At 43.8% G+C, this 20,178-nt stretch overlaps 1 protein-coding gene and 1 long non-coding RNA gene across 4 annotated transcripts in view; one reads left to right on the top strand and one right to left on the bottom strand.

Annotated features, from left to right (window-relative positions):
• Positions 1-20,178, top strand: part of LOC311523171 — a 97,615-nt gene that overhangs the window by 12,377 nt on the left and 65,060 nt on the right. For 2 of the 3 annotated variants that reach the window (XR_014712281.1, XR_014712282.1), the window contains exon 2: positions 13,700-13,766. The exons of the other annotated variant lie outside the window; for it this stretch is intronic. This is a non-coding gene — a long non-coding RNA (uncharacterized lncRNA). The remainder of the gene's footprint in view (positions 1-13,699; positions 13,767-20,178) is intronic. 3 annotated transcript variants of the gene reach the window in all.
• Positions 8,240-19,935, bottom strand: PLAU (plasminogen activator, urokinase). Its single transcript, XM_084632925.1, has 11 exons — positions 19,845-19,935; positions 18,071-18,187; positions 16,827-16,884; positions 16,560-16,664; positions 15,743-15,917; positions 15,222-15,319; positions 14,553-14,748; positions 13,610-13,755; positions 12,472-12,612; positions 10,898-11,046; positions 8,240-9,609 (listed from the first exon to the last, which is right to left on the bottom strand). Exons 2-11 carry the CDS (start codon positions 18,128-18,130, stop codon positions 9,415-9,417), a joined length of 1,323 nt encoding a protein of 440 aa, XP_084489051.1. The 5' UTR covers positions 18,131-18,187; positions 19,845-19,935; the 3' UTR covers positions 8,240-9,414.

The following is a 20,178-nucleotide window of genomic DNA, read 5'->3' as shown; positions in this document are numbered from 1 at the left end:
TCTCCCCCCCACCCAGGAGTTCAGTCACAAATTTAGTGAATGTATTATTTTTTTAACGAGCGTCATCAGCATGGAAGCATGTCCTCTGGAATGGTGGCCGAAGCATGAAGGGGCATACTTTCAGATGACATTGTAAATAAGAAATGGGCAGCATTATCTCCCATAAATGTAAACACATTTGTTTGTCTTAGTGATTGGCTGGACAAGAAGTAGGACTGAGTGGACTTGTAGGCTCTAAAGTTTTGCATGGTTTTGTTTTTGAGTGCAGTTGTGTAACAAAAAAAAATCTACATTTGTAGGTTACATTTTCATGATAGAGATTGTGCTACAGTACTTGTATGAGGTGAATTGAAAAATACTGTTTTATTATTTTTACTGTGCAAATATTTGTAATAAAAAATAATAATATAAAGTGAGCAGTGTACACTTTGTATTCTGTGATGTAATTGAAATCGATATATTTTTAAAATGTAGAAAAACATCCAGAAATATTTAATAAAGTTCAATGGATATTCTATTGCTTAACCGTGCAATTAAAACTGTGATTAATTGCGATTAATTTTCAGAATTACTTTTTTTGAGTTAATAGCGTGGGTTAACTGTGAGTAAATCAATAGCCCTACAGTTTATAAAACCACCTGTCAGCTGTTCATTCCCCAGCCTGCCTGCTTTTCTGTGAGTGTGTCAGTATGCAGACATGGTTGCTTTCTGGTTTAGTGATATTCTGAGTTGATGGGAAATTTTGTCGTGACAGGTTTTTTTCTGGTAATTCTTCTACAATTGGGTGTAAATCTAGGCAAAACCAGAAAGGTATAGGATCATAACAAGCGTAGAGGATTCGGTTGCTCTCCTCTGTCAGAAGCCGAGCTTGTGAGTGCCGTAAATGATAAGGGAGGGACTCGGTGTTTAGTGAGTGTCTATTGTTGCCCTTTTTTTTCTGAATGCTGAAATTAAAGGAGAGCAAAGGGTGAAATATAAATATAAACACTTGACTGTGATTTATGTCTGCAGGCACAATGAGTTCACTCTTAGCGCTGACTGTGGGGAAGGAACCCATCTCATTGTCTGAGGCTGGTGCTCCACCTAGGGGCAACTCCTTAAATCTGATAGTGTAGTTTGGAGGCAGGGGGAAATATGGTTGCTCCCAAAGCTCTAGGACAGGTCATGGTTTCTTAGAGTTACAGACTTACAGTAGAACCTCAGAATTACTCAGACCTCGGGAATGGATAACTCTGAAATGTCCGTAACGCTGAACAAAACCTTCTGGTTCATTTGAAAGTTTACAACTGAACATTGACTTAATACAGCTTTGAAACTTTACTATGCAGAAGAAAGATGCTGCTTTTCCCTTTTTTAGTAGTTTACATTTAATACAGTACTGTACTATATTTGCTTTTTTGGGGGGTCTCTGCTGCTGCCTGATTGTGTACTTCTGGTTCCAAATGAGGTGTGTGGTTGACCAATCAGCTTGTAACGCTGGTGTTTGTAACTCTGAGGTTGTAGTGTACTTAAACTAGAAACAGATTTAAATAAAAAAGTTGGGATTCCCTCAAAGTCTGGTTACATTTGGGTCAGTTTTGGTTTTGGCCAATCTCTGATCCATAAATTATGGTAAGTAGGTGCCTCCCCTTCAACAAAGAATCTGACAGAATTTAAGGAAGGACTAGTCCTGTCTGCTGGGGACTTGATTGAATCATCTACCCAAGTGGAATAAATCCAGAAATGAGATGATTGATTCATCTACCCAAGTGGAATAAATCCAGAAATGAGATTATTTTGCAGTCTAGCTACCTTTGCTCATCAGAGGTGTGGGAAGGAAACTTCCATCATGTTGGCTTTACCCCCTCCCCCTTTTTTAAAAAAAAAAAGTATCCCCTTGTGTTCACAAATCTCCAAATTGAGCTAATTCCCCAGATCTTTCATTTTATGTTCAAGAGAGGCATTATATTCAACAAGAAAATGGGGTTATGTTTGCAGAGACGCTTATTAACCGCATCACTTTCTTTGCTTAGTGGTCTTCTCCCAGGCATGTACTCTTTGTCAACCCACCCAAAGGGACTCATGTAGAATCTGTTTTCTGCTCCATATACATCAAAGCCATAGAGAGTCTAATCGAATTAGAACAGAATGTGCTATGTGCGCTTAAATTGGAGATGTTGATGACCCCATTTCATTTCTGTTGTTGGACTACTTGGGGAGTGCACACTCCCTAGCTTCTGTAGGCTGAGCTTAGTACACACACCAGGGGCTCCTTGCATTCATCCGTTCTACTGCACCAGCTCCATGTGTGCCGCCCTCCCATCCTCCTTCATTTCCTGCCAGGGATTCTATGTGCACCCTCATTTCCCTCGTCCTCAATACCCACCATTCCCCTGCCGTTAACGGGGTCCCCCAGTTGCCCCGCTGACAGGAGTTGTGTGTCCCATTGCCCCCCACCACCACCACATGGCGGGGGCTATATGTGGTCCTCCTTCTCTCATCCTCCCTGCATGGCAGGGGCTCTGTGAACCCTCATTATCCCATTTGCCCCGATGATAGGGGTTCTGCCTGCCCCTTCCTCCTCCCCCACAGCAGGGTCCCTTATTCTTCTCCTCTCATGCCAGGGGCTGTGTGCACATGCCCAGTCTCCCTCCTTCCCTTAGGCCACTATTCTAAAATGACATGAAATGTATCTCTTGTTTCTGTTAAGTCACAATTGTAAAATGGTACCTTGGTTACTTCCAGAGTTAGAAGCAAGAGCTATTTATCCAGCTGGAAAGCTAGAAATTTCCCCTGTCTGAAGGAAATATGGGACCTTAAGGTATGTCTACACTTTGAGCTGGGGTATGGTTCCCAGCTCGAGGAGACATATTCACACTAACCCTGAATCAGCAAGCGTGTGAAACATAGAGCGTAGCTGGATGAGCCATGGGAGGGGCTAGCCACCGCAAGTATGTGGGCAGGATCGTAGTCCCATCCCATCTGCTGCCATGTGCTAGCCGGATCAGAGCTAGTGCAGGTGTGTCTTCTCGAACTGGGGAGGGGTCTCACCCTTAGCTCAAAGTATAGCCATACCCTAAGTCTACAATTGATCCAAGTCTGAATATTGTTTGTCGAGTTCTTCTGACCAATAGACTCAGAGCAAATTTTGTGGCAAATCCATTTTAAATAAATGAATGGCAGCTGTTTTAAAGCAGCTCATTGTTTTGGAAAGTTGGAGGTAGTCCTGGTGGAGACAAACTACTGTGCAGAATGCAGCAGAGATGATCAAAGGTGCACACTGAAATGCAGTTTTTCATATGGCTCTGCTGTTTTGTATGGATATTACCATTGCATATGAGCGTGTTTAAAAAACAATAGATACACAGTAGTTTGTCCTGGGTCACCGGAGTTGACCAGCACTCTCGGGGATAAAGGAGTTTGAAGAATAATTTAGGATTGTTAAGGTTCCTTCCCCGCTCTGAACTCTAGGGTACAGATGTGGGGACCTGCATGAAAACCCCCTAAGCTTATTTTTACAAGCTTAGGTTAAAACTTCCCCAAGGTGCAAACTATTTTACCTTTTGCCCTTGGACTTTATTGCTGCCACCACCAAGCATCTAACAAATATATAACAGGGAAATAGCCCGCTTGGAAACGTCTTTCCCCCCAAAATTCTCCCCAAACCTGACATCCCCTTTCCTGAGGAAGGCTTGATAAAAATCCTCACCAATTTGCATAGGTGAACACAGACCAAACCCTTGGATCTTAAGAACAGTGAAAAAGCAATCAGGTTCTTAAAAGAAGAATTTTAATTGAAGAAAAAAACTGAAAGAATCACCTCTGTAACATCAGGATGGTAAATACCTTACAGGGTAATCAGATTCAAAACATAGAGAATCCCTCTAGGCAAAACCTCAAGTTACAAAAAGACACAAAAACAGGAATATACATTCCATTCAGCACAGCTTATTTTATCAGCCATTTAAACAAAACAGAATCTAACACATATCTAGCTAGGTTACTTACTAAGTTCTAAGACTCCATTCCTGTTCTGTTCCCGGCAAAAGCATCACACAGACAGAGAGAGCCTTTGTTTCTCCCCCCCTCCAGCTTTGAAAGTATCTTGTCGTTTTGGTCAGGTGCCAGCGAGGTTATCCTAGCTTCTTAACCCTTTACAGGTGAAAGGGTTTTTCCTCTGGCCATGAGGGATTTTAAAGGTGTTTACCCTTCCCTTTATATTTATGACAAGGATTTTAAAAATGTCATGGCTAGCAGCACTGGTGTCTCTGCATGTTAGGTCTCTTTTTGGAACAGCTGCAAACTCCACAACTAGAGGGACACTTTGATTTATTATGGTTTGGTTGTTTCTCATATTTTAGTTTAAGTAAGGTTAAACTATTGTCAGGCCTTCAACATAGGGAGCCCAGAGCGAGAGATTTGCAGGTTAGCTCTGTGGATTACCAGGAGTTCAGAACAGGCTTTGTGCTATGAAATGTGGGGAGATTATGTAACACAGGTAGAAGGCCAGCAGCATTTCCCAATGCAAAGGGCTCTATGCTGCATATTGGTTGACTGGTTTCTGGTGGTCAGCTTGTGTTGGTACTGAAACACAAATGGAAATAGGAGGAGGAAAATAACAAATGTAACAAACAAAAATTACTTTCCAAAAATTTTAGATCTGGTTAGGATGGACACCTCACTCCATTTTCAATAAATGATGAAATTGTCCCATGGGAATATTTAATTGGAAATGCTTCAAGCTATCTTGCTGGAATTATGTCACTGAAAGGGCATCAGATTCAAAAGTGTGGGTGTCCATGATTGATGAGTCTTGCTGTTTGTTTAATCTCTGGAACGTCTTCCCAGATTAGGCGACTCATGGGAGGGACACAAAAGGGGGCATCAGCTAAAGGGGCATGTGACCTCCCCATGTGACCCCTCCCTGCCCCCAGCCCGGGGCCCCCATGCTCTCACCGTCCCCTCTCCATCTCACATTTGCCTCTGGGGGGGCCTTGGTCCTCCCACTGTGCCAGATACAGATTTCTGAACTGCAGGGCTTGGCGAAAGAAGCAGAATGTGGGGCCCCACACTGGCAGCTCCTCTGGCACGGCTATACTGCTCCCAGCCCTTCCACACGGCTGCAACTCCTGGGGTCTGTACAGCCCTGCCGGAGGACAGGGCTGGGGGCGGTACTGGAACAGCTGCCCTGGAGGAGCTGCCAGCGCAGGGCACTGGCTCCTGGGAGCAGTGGCCGCACGTTTGGCTCCTTTCGCCACAGGAGTTCCCTGCTAAATGTGCCCCCTCCCCAGGCATCTGCGGAGGAGCATGTGATCCTTTTTGCCCCTCTCATGCATCGCCTTTCATACTTCTAGGTTTGTAGTTTGAATCCTTCTGTGGCAATTTACACTTACACCAGTCATAGTCTCTTTTACATACACATACATCTGATGAAGTGAGCTGTAGCTCACGAAAGCTCATGCTCAAATAAATTGGTTAGTCTCTAAGGTGCCACAAGTACTCCTTTTCTTTTTACATATTTTTCTGGTCGCTTGATGGAGGAATAAGGTCCTAGCAGTCTATTGGACGTTCTTTGTCATCCAGTACTAGTAAATTACACACACAATGCATTCAAACAATTTTGAGCCACAGTTAATGCGAGGTGGAAGCAATTAATTAGAATCCCATTCCATCTAGAACATTGGCTTGTGTGGCTCCGAACCAAATTTTGCTCCTCTCTTCTTTATAGTTACAAATCTTTCGTTAACAGGTTTGTCTGAGAGTTAATTCAGAGACTGAAATCAAGGCCTCTTTCAAAAGTTTTTCCTAAATGCTTTTAAAAGACAATTACATACAAAGTTGCTTAATATCAGTCAGTTTTTAAACTTCCCTGTGATCTGGGATGTTTTTCTTTTTTTTTTTAATTTAGTCATCTGTGTCATTGAGACTGTTTATGTTTTGTTTTTTTCTTAATGTTGCAATTTGTGTAAATAAGTGCAAATTGTACTTGACTCGTAAGGTTTTTGCCTTGATTCATATTTTTTCTGAAGCTTTCTCTTGTAAAGCTGGAGTTCTTGACATGCCATAGAGCAGGGATGGCCAAACTTCCTGACCCTCTGAGCTGCACACGATAATCTTCAGACATTCAAGAGCCTGAGGCACCTGCCAGGGCCCAGGGTTTCTGCCCTGTGGCAGGGTGGTGGGGCTAAGGCTTCAGTCCTGTGGGAGGCACCTGCTGGAGCTTGGGACTTCAGCAAGAGCAGAGCCCCAGCAGGTGTCTCCTTTGGGGCTGAAGCCCTAGAACCTCCCCTCTGTGCCCCCCCCCCGACCCCGCTTGGCAGAATCCCCTAGCCCCACCATCCCATTGCAGGGCAGAATTCCTGAGCTCCCCTCCCTGCAGTCTGATACGTGGAGAAAGGGAGGCAGGGGGGGCTCCACGAGCTGCACTTTAACTGTAAAATGTGGCTCGTGAGCCGCTGTTTGGCCACTCCTGTCAAAGGATTTAAACAGGATGTGCTAAATTCTGTGCTGCTTCACACTTTGTGCAATCCCAATAGCTCTGATGGCTTTGCAAGGTGTATATGCCAGGGTGAAATTTGGACCCATGCATTCATTAATGAACATTCCATATTTGTGTTACGCATTACAGTCTAGTCTAGGTTGGTGGTCAGGGTCGTTTTTAGGCATATGCAGCATATGCAGCTGCATAGGGCACCCGAAAATTTGGGATACCACTGGGACAGCAGGGAAAAGCAGGTCGGCTCCCACACACCCGTGCACGCTGCCGTCTCCTTAGGCAGGGGCCATATTCACTGGATGCCGGCACCAAAGAGACCTTATTTTTCTGTCAGACTTAGCAGAAGCTGCTGTTGGTACCAGGGCCGGCTCTAGGCACCAGCAAAACAAGCAGGTGCTTGGGGCGGCACATTTCTAGGGGCGGCATTCCGGCGCCGGCCATGCCACCCCTAGAAATGTGCCCCCGCCACCCCAGCTTGCCTCCGCTCCGCCTCTGCCTGCTCACCTGAGCACGCCGCCGCCGCTCCGCTTCTCCCCCCTTTCTCCCTTCCAGGCTTGCCGCATGCAAAACAGGTGTTTTGCGCAGCAAGCCTGGGAGGCAGGGAGGAGAAGCCGAGCAGCAGCGCGCTTGGGGGAGGCGGCGGCGGAGGCGAGCTGCGGTGGGGAGCGGTTCCTCTACCCCCCAGTTACTTCTTGCGCTCCCCCCTGCTCACCTCCGCTCTGCCTGCTCCCCTGAACATGCTGCCTCCCCCTCACCTAAGAGGGAGGGGGCAGAAGGGGAGTGGCGGTGTGTTCAGGGGAGCAGGCGGAGCGGAGGTGAGCTAGGGCGGGGGGTTGCGGTGGGGGAGCTGTGGGAAACAATGGGTGGGGGGCGAAATGTGGCACGCCCAGGGGAGGAGGCGGGGCCGGGGATTTGGGGAAGGAGTTGGGAAGGGGCGGAGTCGGGGGGGCGGGGCACAGCAAGGAAAAAAAGGGGGGGCAGCCAAAAAATTTTTTGCTTCAGGTGGCAAAAATCCTAGAGCTGGCCCTGGTTGGTACCTTGGTGGTGGTGATAAGAAAGAGAATCTGTTGCTTTCTAACTCCTTGGCATCTATAGCAGCACCAAAGGGTAAAAGTCTGAACATACGGTTCTAATGTGAGCTTGAAAGGAGAGCAAGATTGGGTTAAGTGTCTGAATTGCACTTTAATTCCGTTATTAGAGCTGGTGCATCTTCTTCCCACCTCTCTTTTCCTAAGGTCCATTTCTTTCCTTCCCACAGCCAAGAGCTACAGTAAACCTCATATAGCAGAGTCAGGAACGAAGCACCTTCTGTTGCCTCATACTTGCTGTGCCGACACTTCCTCTGCATACCGCAAACAGCTTTCTAGAGAACATCTGGTTCTCTTTGCTTTAGTGACTAAGGATCATAAAAATGACAGAATCCTTAATGAACCTTACTGTGTTAAACTCCACCCCCCTCCTGCTTCACTCATAAGCCTGAGCATTACCCATGGCTGAAGCAGCTAATCCAATATTGAGCATTTTTTATTCTTGCGTGCATTATAAACATGAAGTCCAACAACCCTGAGTTGTTTATCCCCACTTAAAATACTTGGCAACTGAGTCAGAAGTCATGACTTGCTCAAGGCCAGAGATGGGATGAAAACTGGGAGTTCACAGCTCCCAGTCCTGTGTTCAGATCATGCCCTTGCAACTGTAGAATAGAGAAAAGAGGGGAAACATCCACATAGGAATAGCAATTTTTATTGACAGTTTTTACCCCCAAAATACAAACAATAAGTTAAACAAAGTAAAATCATTAAATAACAGTTGAGGTTCCAGCCCTCATACAAAAACAAAAGCTAGTTAACAAATAAAATGCACTGGCATACTATGAGTCTTGGGAAAAGAGGTAGCTCCCAAACGTTGACTTAAGAGTGGGGACACAATTCTGGAATTTACACCCCTGCAACATACAGTGGGCATGTATTCAGGGGCAGCATTTGGTCACAGATTTAAAGAGTGATTGTAAATCCTTAAATCCTGCCATCAGTCATGACAGAAATGCAGAGATGGCAGGATCAAGCTCTATGGAAGGGACCAAACATTCCTGAGAGGTGGCCTGAAAGTCAACTCGGATTATTTATAATGACTTGCTTTCTTGCAGCACAGTCCCTACTTAACCTCATTACACCAAAGCACCCTAGTAGGGCTCCTCACCCAGGCAAAACTCCCGTTGACGTCCATGAGCATTCGGCATGTCTAAGGAGTACAGGATTGAGCCTCTATGCCAAAAATTGCTTCACTACCTTTGTTCTAAGATGAGTGGTGTGTGGCGTTTTTCTTGTTTTGTTTTGGTTTTGTCTAATCAGAACTGCAGTCAGCTCATGGCAATGCAGTGATAAAAATTCTCTTTCTTGTTCACTAGCACCAGGCACTCACTGCATAGGGTTCCTGCTGCCTAGTGATTTGTATCCTAACATTCCTCAGAATGTTAAAATAAAACAACTATTCATTTAGGCCAAATATTTACAAAATAGACACTTTTAAAAAAAAAACTTACAATTTAAACCCAATAACTGGATGGTTGATAAAACTTGTGTAGGTACTTATAAAAGTGACTAATAGTGATTCAGATATAAAGTAGGGAGATAACATGACATGTACAGTATCTTGACTGGAAATACGATTTCAGTGTTAAATATTTGAGTCTTCCATGGAAGGACTTTCAGGTACGCCACGTAGTGGCCAATGGAGATATCTGTCAGATACATGGCTATGAATGCTGAAAACAAACCACATAGGCATTTAAAATGAAGACCCGAGAGACAAACATGCACAAATCAACTCCAAACTAACATTCAGGGTTTCAATGTACTGCATCAATATGTGGCTCAGTTCCAGTTATTTGAAATGAATGCTCTAGACTTCCTGCTTTGGGTCCAGGCTTTGAGGAAAGGTCACTTCCATTTAGGGAGGCTACGGCTTTTGAAATTGACTCCCTTCATGTGGGACTCAATCCAAGAAAGATATTGAGTGACTCTGGTGTAGACGCCGGGCCTCTTTTCTTTAGCACAGCCATCTCCCCAGCTGACGATCCCATAGAGAGACATCCTGCCATTGTGCTCGCAGACCAGTGGTCCACCAGAATCTCCCTGACAAAGCAAATAAAAAAGATCACAATCTGATTTTTGAGGATCCTGGAAAGCTAGGATAGAATGCTCAAGTAACTTTTATGGTCAGCATTATACTTGTAAGGGAAAAGGCACCTCCCTCAATGGGCTAGAAGGGAGTGAGTTATGTTACATGAAGTCCTCTGTCTGGTATCATTAGATTAGTACATGGAGCATTCTTGTTACAGAAGGCCTAAGCCAGGATGGCAGGTATTGTCTTGCAGGATCAAAAGCCATTCCCCTTCCATCCTCACTTGGAAAAAGAGAAATAAATATTCAGGTGTCTGCCCATTAACACTAAGAGAATTTTAATGCTAATTGCAAGTCATGTTCCCTCCTCCTCCAACTCCGTGCAGGGCCTGCTTCACAGTGTGAGGGTCGAGGGGAACAGAGATGGATTTGAGGAACCTGTGCAAGGGATCTGCATCTCCTCCAGGCTGTGGAGACCAGCTCTGCTATAGTTCTTTTCACAACCATGCACAGCTGGTTAAATGAAACTAGAGTAAACTGGAGAAGAGCAGGGGCAGTTCCTCTGCTGTGTACATCCACCCACTGCTGTGTACACCCACCCACTGCTGTTCCAACAGAGTGGCCATGCAGTAGCTACAGAAGCTATTATAGCCCTAGGCCAGTGGTCCCCAATGCGGTGCCCACGGGTGCCATGGCGCCCGTTGGGGCATTTATGTGTGCCTGCCTACTGACATGGGAGTGCTTCCGCCGCCGAGGAGCATGGCCACCAGCTGCTGAAATGCCGCCCAGAAGCAAGAAGTGTCACCAGCGAAATGCCGCTGCTTTTCGGCGGCATTTCGGCAGCGACACTTCTTGATGACACCGCTTCTCAGCAGCATTTTGGTGTCGGCGCTTCTCTATGACGCTGCTTCTCGGTGGCATTTCGGCGGCTGGTCATCCAGCGCCCACCACACTCTTCTGGGAACATGAATATGCTATTGCAACAGAAAGGTTGGGGACCACTGCCCTAGGCCATGAAACAGCACTGCAGTTCCTTCACAAGCTGGAAGGAGGTGGGGGTGGGGAGAAAGATTGCTGCTCTTCCATCACCAGCAGAATATTTTCTGTATCACACCTGATTACTGTAAGGTGAACTCCGCTGAGTAGCTGAGTTCTTGTTCAAAAAATGACCCCGGTCCCTCTCTGCAAGGCCAGTGGACTTCAAAGATTCCAATGATTTACCATTAACACAAACCATGTGGATTATGTTAGAGGAACTCTGTCAGCAAATGGTTTTAAAACAAAATGTAAGCATTCCTACCTTGCATGCATCAGACTTCCACTGCACATCCCCAGCACAGACCATGTTGTCATTCACCCTGGTTTGGTCATAGTATTCATCCTGGCACAATGACTGTGATATTAAGTTCACGTTGGCTGTCTTCAGTGTTTGGGAATAGTAAATGTCCCCTGCAAACACGAGGAGCTTGATTAGATTGGCTTTCCCCCACAAACCCTCATGCTGTTATGTTCCCTCTTCATGCAGCAGAAGAAGTTAACTTGTCCACACAAAATATCAGTTTTGAGAATACTACATCTTTGTTATACAACAAATGTTTTTATTTTTACTTTTAGTAGATGAATAAGGTGCAAAATGTATTGTTTCCATTAGAATTTTCTGATTCTCAAACAGAAAACTTACCTGATTCTCAGACAGAAACAGGACTTGATAACTTCTCTTAGTGGAGCCAAACCTGCAGTCTCTATTCATGCAGAAGACCAATCTAACTTTCAGCTCTTTGGTCTGCAGCAGGAACAGAAGACTGGGCATGCTTTGTGTCTTTTGTATTAATTTGTGTAGTTTTATAGAGGTGTGAGGTAATTTTGGTAAGAGTTCTTCCTAGAACTGGGGCATGTCAAGGGAAATGGACATGGAGAGTCAGAGATGGTGCTGGGATTCAGAGTCCCAAAAGAATGTGTCTGGCATAAAAGGAGGAAGACACTCTTGAATTGTTGGCATGATGGGGCACATCAAAACAGCCAATCTGCATGACTCATTGACTTGCGTAAATGTGATTGTTTCATCTGAGTTTGGTGGGTCTCAGTGGACACTGGTAGCACTGCATGGCTTTCTTTTAAAACTTCTATAACATGCACAAGCTGTGCTGCCCCAGACATGTGCCTCTTCTGCACTGCAGCAAGCTGCAGTTGTTATAGGGTGGAATTTAAAGGAGCCCAAGGGAGTTAAGTACCCAGTGAGAGGTGAGCTCCATTCTCTTAGGCCCTTTGAAAATCCCCAGCCATTGCTCTTCATAAAGTCACCTTCTATCTCCTGGTTTTAAGATTTTTATACTTCTCTTCTAGTACCTATGTTTTGTTCCTCATTCCTGCTGAGGTTTTAAAGAAGGATTCTCCCAAGAATAAAGGTGCCCAAGATCAACTGGTGCTAGAGATTTCAGGAGAGGGATGGAAACCTATGCTGGTATATGGCAGTAGAGGGGAGAGATCACTCAGTGTATGGATAACTGTAACAGGAGAGGGTGTGAAGAAGAATGTGACTGTTTGTTGGGGAAAAGTCAGACTACTCAGAAGGACTGTGGTTCCAGACACATGAATTATCTGTTTTGGAGACTACTTAGTTTTAATACACCATGCTCAGATCACATCGACTTGTCCTGTCATTCTCAAGACAAAAAAAATCCCCTCACCTACACTTCTAATTTGTAGTAAAAAATGAACTTTGGTCAATTCCCCCCCATAGCACAGTGCCTAGCTTTGTATACTGGGCAGACTTGAGTTGCCATGATGAAAAGCTGAAGTATAGAAGATTCCCAAGTTTGACTAGCCGTATATGCCTCATTCCATCAGTATAAGTTTAAGATGATATTCACTTACAGTTGTCTTCTTTCCCATAGCCAGAAACTTCACACTGGGTATTGTCCCTCAGTACTAGGTTTTCAGATGGCAAACAGATAGTTCTGACATATTCAGACTCTACTGCACAATGTCCGGAAGCAGACTTTATTTTCATGAGAGCTACATAAAAATCAAAGTGGTTACAGTTAATATTGTAAAGTAGGAAAATAATCAGCTGGAATGATAACTTTCCAACAAGTAAAGGAGTACTTGTGGCACCTTAGAGACTTACCAATTTATTTGAGCATGAGCTTTCGTGAGCTACAGCTCACTTCATCAGATGCATAGTGTGGAAAATACAGAAGATGTTTGTTTTTATACACACAAAGCTTATGCTCTAAGGTGCCACAAGTCTCTAAGGTGCCACAAGTCCTCCTGTTCTTTTTACTATTATTTTAGTCACACAGATCTTTCCAAATTGAAATTGGCAAGTTTTTCACCCTTTAACTTCATCCATCTGAGTGACAGTGAATGAAAAAACTTCTCTTGAGTGAGACTGTAATCCCCAGGTGCTCCTTTCAGCATTTTGTAAGAACACAGCTCGGTGACTTGTGAGTGGGGGTGGCATCTACTGTCCCTCCAGCTGAGGGTCTGCGGAAGAGGATGTGCTGTGTTGTGCTACAGCACTCAGCCACTAGATGCTGCCTTCAGATCTAAACATTGGTTGAAACTTCAGCTGTTTTGAGCCTAGACCTGTGAAAACAAGGCCTCTGTCTTTTCTAATGGGTAACTGGTGGAGGGATGATGGGGTTGAGGTTAGCAGGTGTAAAACTAGCAAATCTGTATTGCGTACAATGGAATTAGAGACGTAAAGTCTGTATTTTGTGGGGGGAGGGGGCAATATGAAATCAATTTTTATCTACAGCGTGGGAAAGTGTCATGCAATGATACTTATCATTTACATTCCACTTCACATCTTCAAAGTGCTTTACAAACACTGACTTGCCCAAGAGGGAATTCTAGCCAAAAACAGGCCTAGTTATCAGGAGTGCCTGGCTCCTGGGATCCCCCTACTCGACAACTACTAGGCATTGCTTCTTTCTGCATCAGTGCCCCTACTATAACAGTGTACTTCATATGTGCTCAGGATTATAGATGTATTTCGGACACCACTTACCAATATCACTGTTGAAGTCACCTCTTTCATCTGAATATTCATGATGATTGATGATTCTTTCCACCTGAAATATTTGTTCTTTGTCATCAGTTGCATCAAGCTTGGACTTTCCAAGAAAAACTGTGTAGCCTGATGAATCCGTTCCCCTGAGAAGAAGGTAAATAAAGGAGACATGAAAACTGTCGGGTTTCCGAGAGCAAGGATAGGTTTGTTTGTTTGTTTTAAAAATAATTTGGTTCATAATGTGAACAACATCTTAGAGTCCTGTGAACTTCTCCCTTCTCATTCCCTGTTTCAAAAGTCTTGTGTCAACTACAGCAACTGTTCATGTAGAAAAGTGAAGCTAGACAGCTTTGAGAGTCTGAGCCTAAATACTTTTCTAATGGATTTGGGGTCCTGATTCCCTCGTTTAAAATGAATGGAAACTGGGTGTTCAAATCCCTTCAGTTACTTAGAAAAACCTCAGCCAGAATGTATTTCTAGCTGGCTGTCTTGTTTCTAGCTGGTTCTATAGGTGTCCAGGGCTTTCTGGGCAATGACACCTCTTGAAACTGTTAGAATTCAGGGGGAAGTCAGCTTTCCACAATCACCAAATGTTCTGTGCAGGAGGTAAGCAGACCCCAGTCAGAGAACAAGTTCTGAGTTTGGAAAACAGCTGAGCTAGAACATAATCCTGGCTGTCAGGGAGGGATAAATTGCTATCTGAATTTGTTTTAAACTTCACCCTCAGAGCTCCACTCTCTAGCAAAATATCTCCCTTTTGCTACAAGGTACAAGATATAGGCTTCTAATGGCTTAACTTTCTCCCTGCTCTGCTTAAAGAAAAGAACAGTCCTGCTGTGGCTGAGTTACACGTGTGTGGTTTTTAGCCATGGGGCATTGCCCAAAGCGGCAAAGCAAAAATAAATCAGCAGTAGACACGGGAGGGGTAATGAGTGCTTACAGTTGGGAGAAGCAGTGTGCAGCGGTAAGCACCCAGCAAGGGTCAATGAGGCTTCCACCACACACAAATTTGTCCTGCTCCATTCTCTTTGAATAATGGAAGATGGTGGCTATCCAAGGCTGAGACTCAATAGTGGCAATGCTCCCGCTAACGATCTTGAAGTACTTGCTGGAGCTCCTCTGGCCACATGTGGGTTCTGTGAAAGGAAAGGAAAAAACTTGTTGGAAGTGTGCTCAGTTAAAGTGCACTCATAGAATTACAAGTAAGCACCAGTCCTGGTGCTGAAACTAGCTTAAATACCACTAATTCTGTCCAACAAATCTTCAAGAAAATGTGTTGTGATGTTCTCATTCAGTCACACCATCTAGCCCTTAAGAGCATGTATAATTCGAAATGGTGGATATTATGGGTTGAATTCTACTTGCAGATAATCTATGGAAGCTAGTGGGGCTGTAGAAGTGCAATGGAGAAGAATTTGGCCCCCAGTTGTACTAGAGGACTCCAGTTTGAAATTCACCGTGTACTGTGAAAAGGTGCCTTAAAAACTAAAGGATCTCTCCTGCTCCTCTGTTTTGCACTGAACATATCTTGTACCATTCTTTTGTAGAAGTCTGGGGGTTAGAGTCAAGTTCAAATCTCCAAGTGATTTTCAAGTAAATCCTAGCTTACCTCTTTCTGTGCGACACAGTTGTATGTCACAGTCTGTTGCCAGAGTCAGATATCCCCTCTTAATGTAACACCAGGGCTTAGCTTTTCCATCTGGGTTTCTGGAAAATGAGGGAGACATGTTTTTTGTAAACAGTGCTTCTAAGTGCTAGTGACTCAATAAAATCTGAATTCCCCCTGAAGAGGCTGTCAGGGGTCTTCTATTGAAAAGCATGTCAAAGGAGTAAATTTGCAGAAGGACAAAAGCAAATATTTTATGCATAAAACCTGCAGCTCGTCCATATTATTTGCTGCACTGGTATTTCTTTATAAGGCTGTTGAAGGGCCCAAGACAGCAAGTACAGAGAGCACCCAAATACCATTAATTTCAGTGGAAGAATAAGGGGACTAGACACCTTGAAGGACCAAGTCCAAATTTTAGCAAGCAGTCTTGGAAACTCCTGGTACTCCACGGAATGCATCCTATCACTCCAGGTGCTCTGGGGAATAGCCAGCCCAACAGGCATGAGAGCTGTAGGAATTACCTGCAGTAGTTGTGTTTCCCAAGTCCAAGCTGCAGGGCATTTCTCATGCCTGCATGGTAAGCTCTCCTTGTTAGTGAAGGGGAGTCCCAGGATAAGCATTCTTCATTTTTCTTATTCTTTGACACAGTCCCTCTGTAGTCCTGACCGTTCTCAGTATAGCATTGACTTTCAGTGTCTGAAATATGAACACACAGTTGGCAGCATATTCTGGATTGTTCACCGTATGCCACGGTGGAAAGAAGCCAGGTGATTCCATTCTAATGAGAAGCAGGATGAGATTCCTGTCACTGACACACTTGCCAACAAACAGGTCAGTATGTGGACTGGAATGTCACTTCATTGCTGTGTTCGACACATGCAGCTCTAAGACTAAATGTATATGTGTTTTGGTTCTCCCGAAAATACACAAAAATCATGTCTTGAATCAAATCTGTTACCTTTTATGTGAGGATCTCGGCATATTTCACAACCTAAGTCTCACAATACTTCTGGAGATGAATGTAAAACAAACCAACTGTATTTTACAAACTAGTAAACTGAATTAGAGAGGTTGTAACCTTCTCAAGATCAGCTAGTGACAGAGTACAGAATAGAACCCAGGAGTCCTGGTTGTCTTTGCCCTAATATTTAGGCATTGCGCCTTCCCTTATGCATTAATACAAGTTATTAAGAAATATCCATTTGTGTTTCTGTCAGTGGTACTTTCATTTTTATTGGTGCACAGAAACTGAGATTAGAAACACCTTAATTTTAGAAAATGGGCAGTTGTGGGGGGGAAGGTGGAATATAGAATGGGATAGGAACCACTGTATCATACCTATTTCACAGTGCTGTCCACTGTATCCTTTTGGACATAAGCAACGGTTAATCTGGGAAAAGAGTTGATAGGAAATGCAGGTTCCTCCATTTACACAGTTACAATCTGCAAGCAAAAGACACCAATAACCAAAGTTATAAATCTTTCAGTAGATCCATAAATTGAAGGATAGTTGACGCATGTCTGGTATGTAACTATTCCAAAGGAATTTTGTTGTCTAGTATGTGTTGTTTTAGAGAGACAGAAATAGAAATGGCAAGTATTTACCCTGGTGTCCTGATTTATGTTTGCTTGATAGCTTGTGTCGCTGCTGCCTGTTCACAGCCTAAGGGGGGAAAATAAAAATTTGTTTATTTTTTAAGGAAAGTTTCTTACAGATTGTTCCTTTATTTATGTGCTCACTTTTGTCTGTCTCTGGAGTGTACATAGACAGGCCCTAGCTCTGTCCCTTCCTGCATGCCTGCAACCCTAATGACTTTGTTAGTGTTATATGCATGCGACTGACAGCAGAACTTGGGGCATTCAGTGCAGTCCAGGTAGGATGAGTGGGGATACAGTGAAAGTCTACTGCAATAAAGTAGAATGAAAACACCCAACTGCTTCAATGCACCAAATTGACATTTCTTTTGCAATTCTGCTAAGAAGGCCAAAGTTGCCTCAGAAACAAAGCCCATATGGCCAGACAGTGAGCAAAGGGTCATTGGGGGAATCCACCTCCTTCCCATTCACCTACACCAGACAGTGGAATAAAGGCATAGGACTTATCCACCACTACAGTCCTTAGCTTTTGTTAACCCTGCTGCTGGTGCATCCTTGCTCTATGGTAGTGATGGCCAGTGGATCTATACAGCAGTAGTTCTACTTGTCCTGTGTTCCAGATCCTGACTCTGCCTGGCACACTGGAACTATACTGCAGGCAGGGGCCTCTGCTCGAAAGCAGGAGAAGACAGGATTAGATTCCTAGCACTCTGCCCTTTGGAGTGAAGGGGATCGGTCAGTTCAAAAGCAGGACTTGGCTACAGAAAGCTTCTGCTGAATCCTTGTGTATGGACAGCATTGCCTTACGTGATACAAGCTGATAGGAACCAAAATATCCAAAGTCAGCATGGGGATTGCGGGGGAGGCATTCAAATAAAGCCTAATATCCTGCATTAAATCTTTGCTAATTCCTAGTACTTGATGTCCTGCAATAGCGCTAGAATTAAGAAGAAATAAAGTAAGAGCAAAAATGGCAGAGGCTGCTGCTCTCTCCATCCTATCTAATCCCCATCAAAGTTCTCTCCAGAAAACCATAGTGTTTCTTCTATATCCATAGGTGACAACTACAGGAAAGAAGGTTCAAACCACAGTTGTGTCACAGAAAAAAGCCTGGTGCATACATGTGGCAGAAAGCAGGACGGTAATAATAGGCCTAGTTCAGTGATCAAAGGGGAAGATTTTATCGTCTAGTCAAAAATGGAAATAAGCAGGATCTGTGCTGAGTGAGTGGCTGTGCTTGTTGCGAAACTTACAGATTCTAGGCTTGTGACGAGTGCCCCCAGCATAACTGAGATAATGATGAGTAACTTCATGCTGTTGGGGAAGTCGTGACTTGGTTGGTTCCTCTTCTACCTGCAGTATTTCTGCTTCTGAAAATAAAAGAGGAACTTAAAGTGGTGTTGTGGCTTGGAGTGCTAGGTTACAGTTGTTCATCCAGCAGTTTGAACTTCAGCATGAACCACAGTACGCTTAGGAGAAGGAGTAAAGAATAAGTTAGCTTGGACTATTTGCTCTTCTTTCCCATGAATTAAAAGAGAGCTTGTTGTCTGAACCTGGTCTTGAACTCGTTTTAAAGGATAGATTCCCTATAGATTTATTTTGCTAATGCTCCTTAAAACCCTTCCTGGAGCTAGAAAGCTTTTGTTTCTTGAGACCTCTATCATAGCAGTTGGAACTGGAAGCTGGGCAAGTCTAAACAGACCCACTCTTGTGTGTGAACGCTTGTACATTCATGGGTGAAACACAAGGACAAATCCTGCTCTCAGTTAAGGATTTGGTTGCAACCTTCACCTCGAATCACCCAGCCATGGTCAGTTCAGTAACGTTATTTTGCATCCTTCTCAAAGCATTTGTGCAAATTTAAAACTACCCATCTGTATAAACTCAAGTAAAAGAGTAGAGGGCTCGGGAAGTGGAGAGCTCCCCTCTTTAACTACAACTGCAGAGCAGAGCTGTCAATACAGAATTCAGTGTAAGTGTTGTTCGGTTGCTGTCCAACTGTGGTTGCCTATTCTCAATGGGCATTCAGTAGTTCGTGGCCATATTTTCAAAGTGCTCGGCACCCAAAATTGGAGCTGCAGTCTCAGGAGAGCTCAGCTCCCATTTAAGTAGCTAATTTGTTCTCAGTCAGAGCTGCTGAGCACTCTAGAAAACCCGGATTCTTCAGGTAGGTGCCTATATGGGATTCTTTTAAAAATCTAGCCTTTTTCTTCACCCTCCCCCATTTATTTACAATATAAAAAGTTGGCATATAAGAGACGCTGGGGCATATTCTGCCTTGGTTCTGCATATGTAGTTGCCACTGACAGCCAGAGGTGTTGTGCATGTGCAGCAAAGGCAGCATAGCATGTTAATGGTAATCTGCCTATAAGTGACTAGTTAAACAAACAAACGAACTGGCTTACAAAACATGATGGATGAATGAAAAAAAAATGTCCATAAAATGGCTGTTTTCACCATTCTAAAGAAAATCAGCGCAGCTAATTGGAATATTTTCCCTCCCCCCTGAAATCAGATATTACATGCCCCAAATTCCAAAACGGGGGTATATATCTAAAAGTTAAAAATGTCTAGAGTAGCTTAAGTATAAGAAGCACCAGTATACTACTGCAAGAAATAAATCATTCCTCAGGTAGCTAGACAAATACATGTTTCTCAAATCCATTTTAGATTGCAGAAAACTTATTGTTCTGTTTACAAACAATATTTGTATTGAGCTAGTGGACTGCAATTCTTCACAAGTTTAGAGTGGGACATCAGTCATTGATATTCCAACATTAATTTTCCAAGCTCAGTTCTTTAGAACCCCAAATCATAAAATCTTGCAGGCTGCAGTGATAGATGTTTTAATGTTGCATTATATGATGTTTGGAGTAGGAACTAGCAATTGAAATGAACCTTTCAAATTGCTAAAAATACAACTTGTGCCTGTGGGTTTTAGTAAAGCAGCCACTCATTTCCAACTGGCATGGCACACTGCATGTGTGTTTATAAAATACAATTAGATTGTAAAGACATTGCACTTACCACTCCACTAACAATGCGGAAGGCTTGCAGTGTTCTGTGCTGTCTCAGCAGCAGGTTTAGTCTTGTAGGTCCTTTAGCAATCTGAGCCCTGTGCTCGGTTTCTCACTGTTCTGCAGAGGAAGTGCATCTGTATATAAACCCTTAGCCTGAAAGATGATTGGCTGGCTCCAACTAGCATTCCAGCCCGATGACAAGATTGATACCGGTTAAGGTTGTCTCAAGCTTTGCACCCTTGGGAGAATTTTTTTTTAGAAAAGAGGTCACTTACCTCTTTTTAAACAAAAACCGAGCAGAATGACTCAGGAGGGGGATTCTAATCTCTTCCTACTGTAGT

This window comes from Lepidochelys olivacea, assembly GCF_965140295.1.
Source record: "Lepidochelys olivacea isolate rLepOli2 genome assembly, chromosome: 7".
NCBI lineage: Eukaryota > Metazoa > Chordata > Testudines > Cheloniidae > Lepidochelys > Lepidochelys olivacea.
This window is presented reverse-complemented; position numbering and strand designations above follow the sequence as displayed.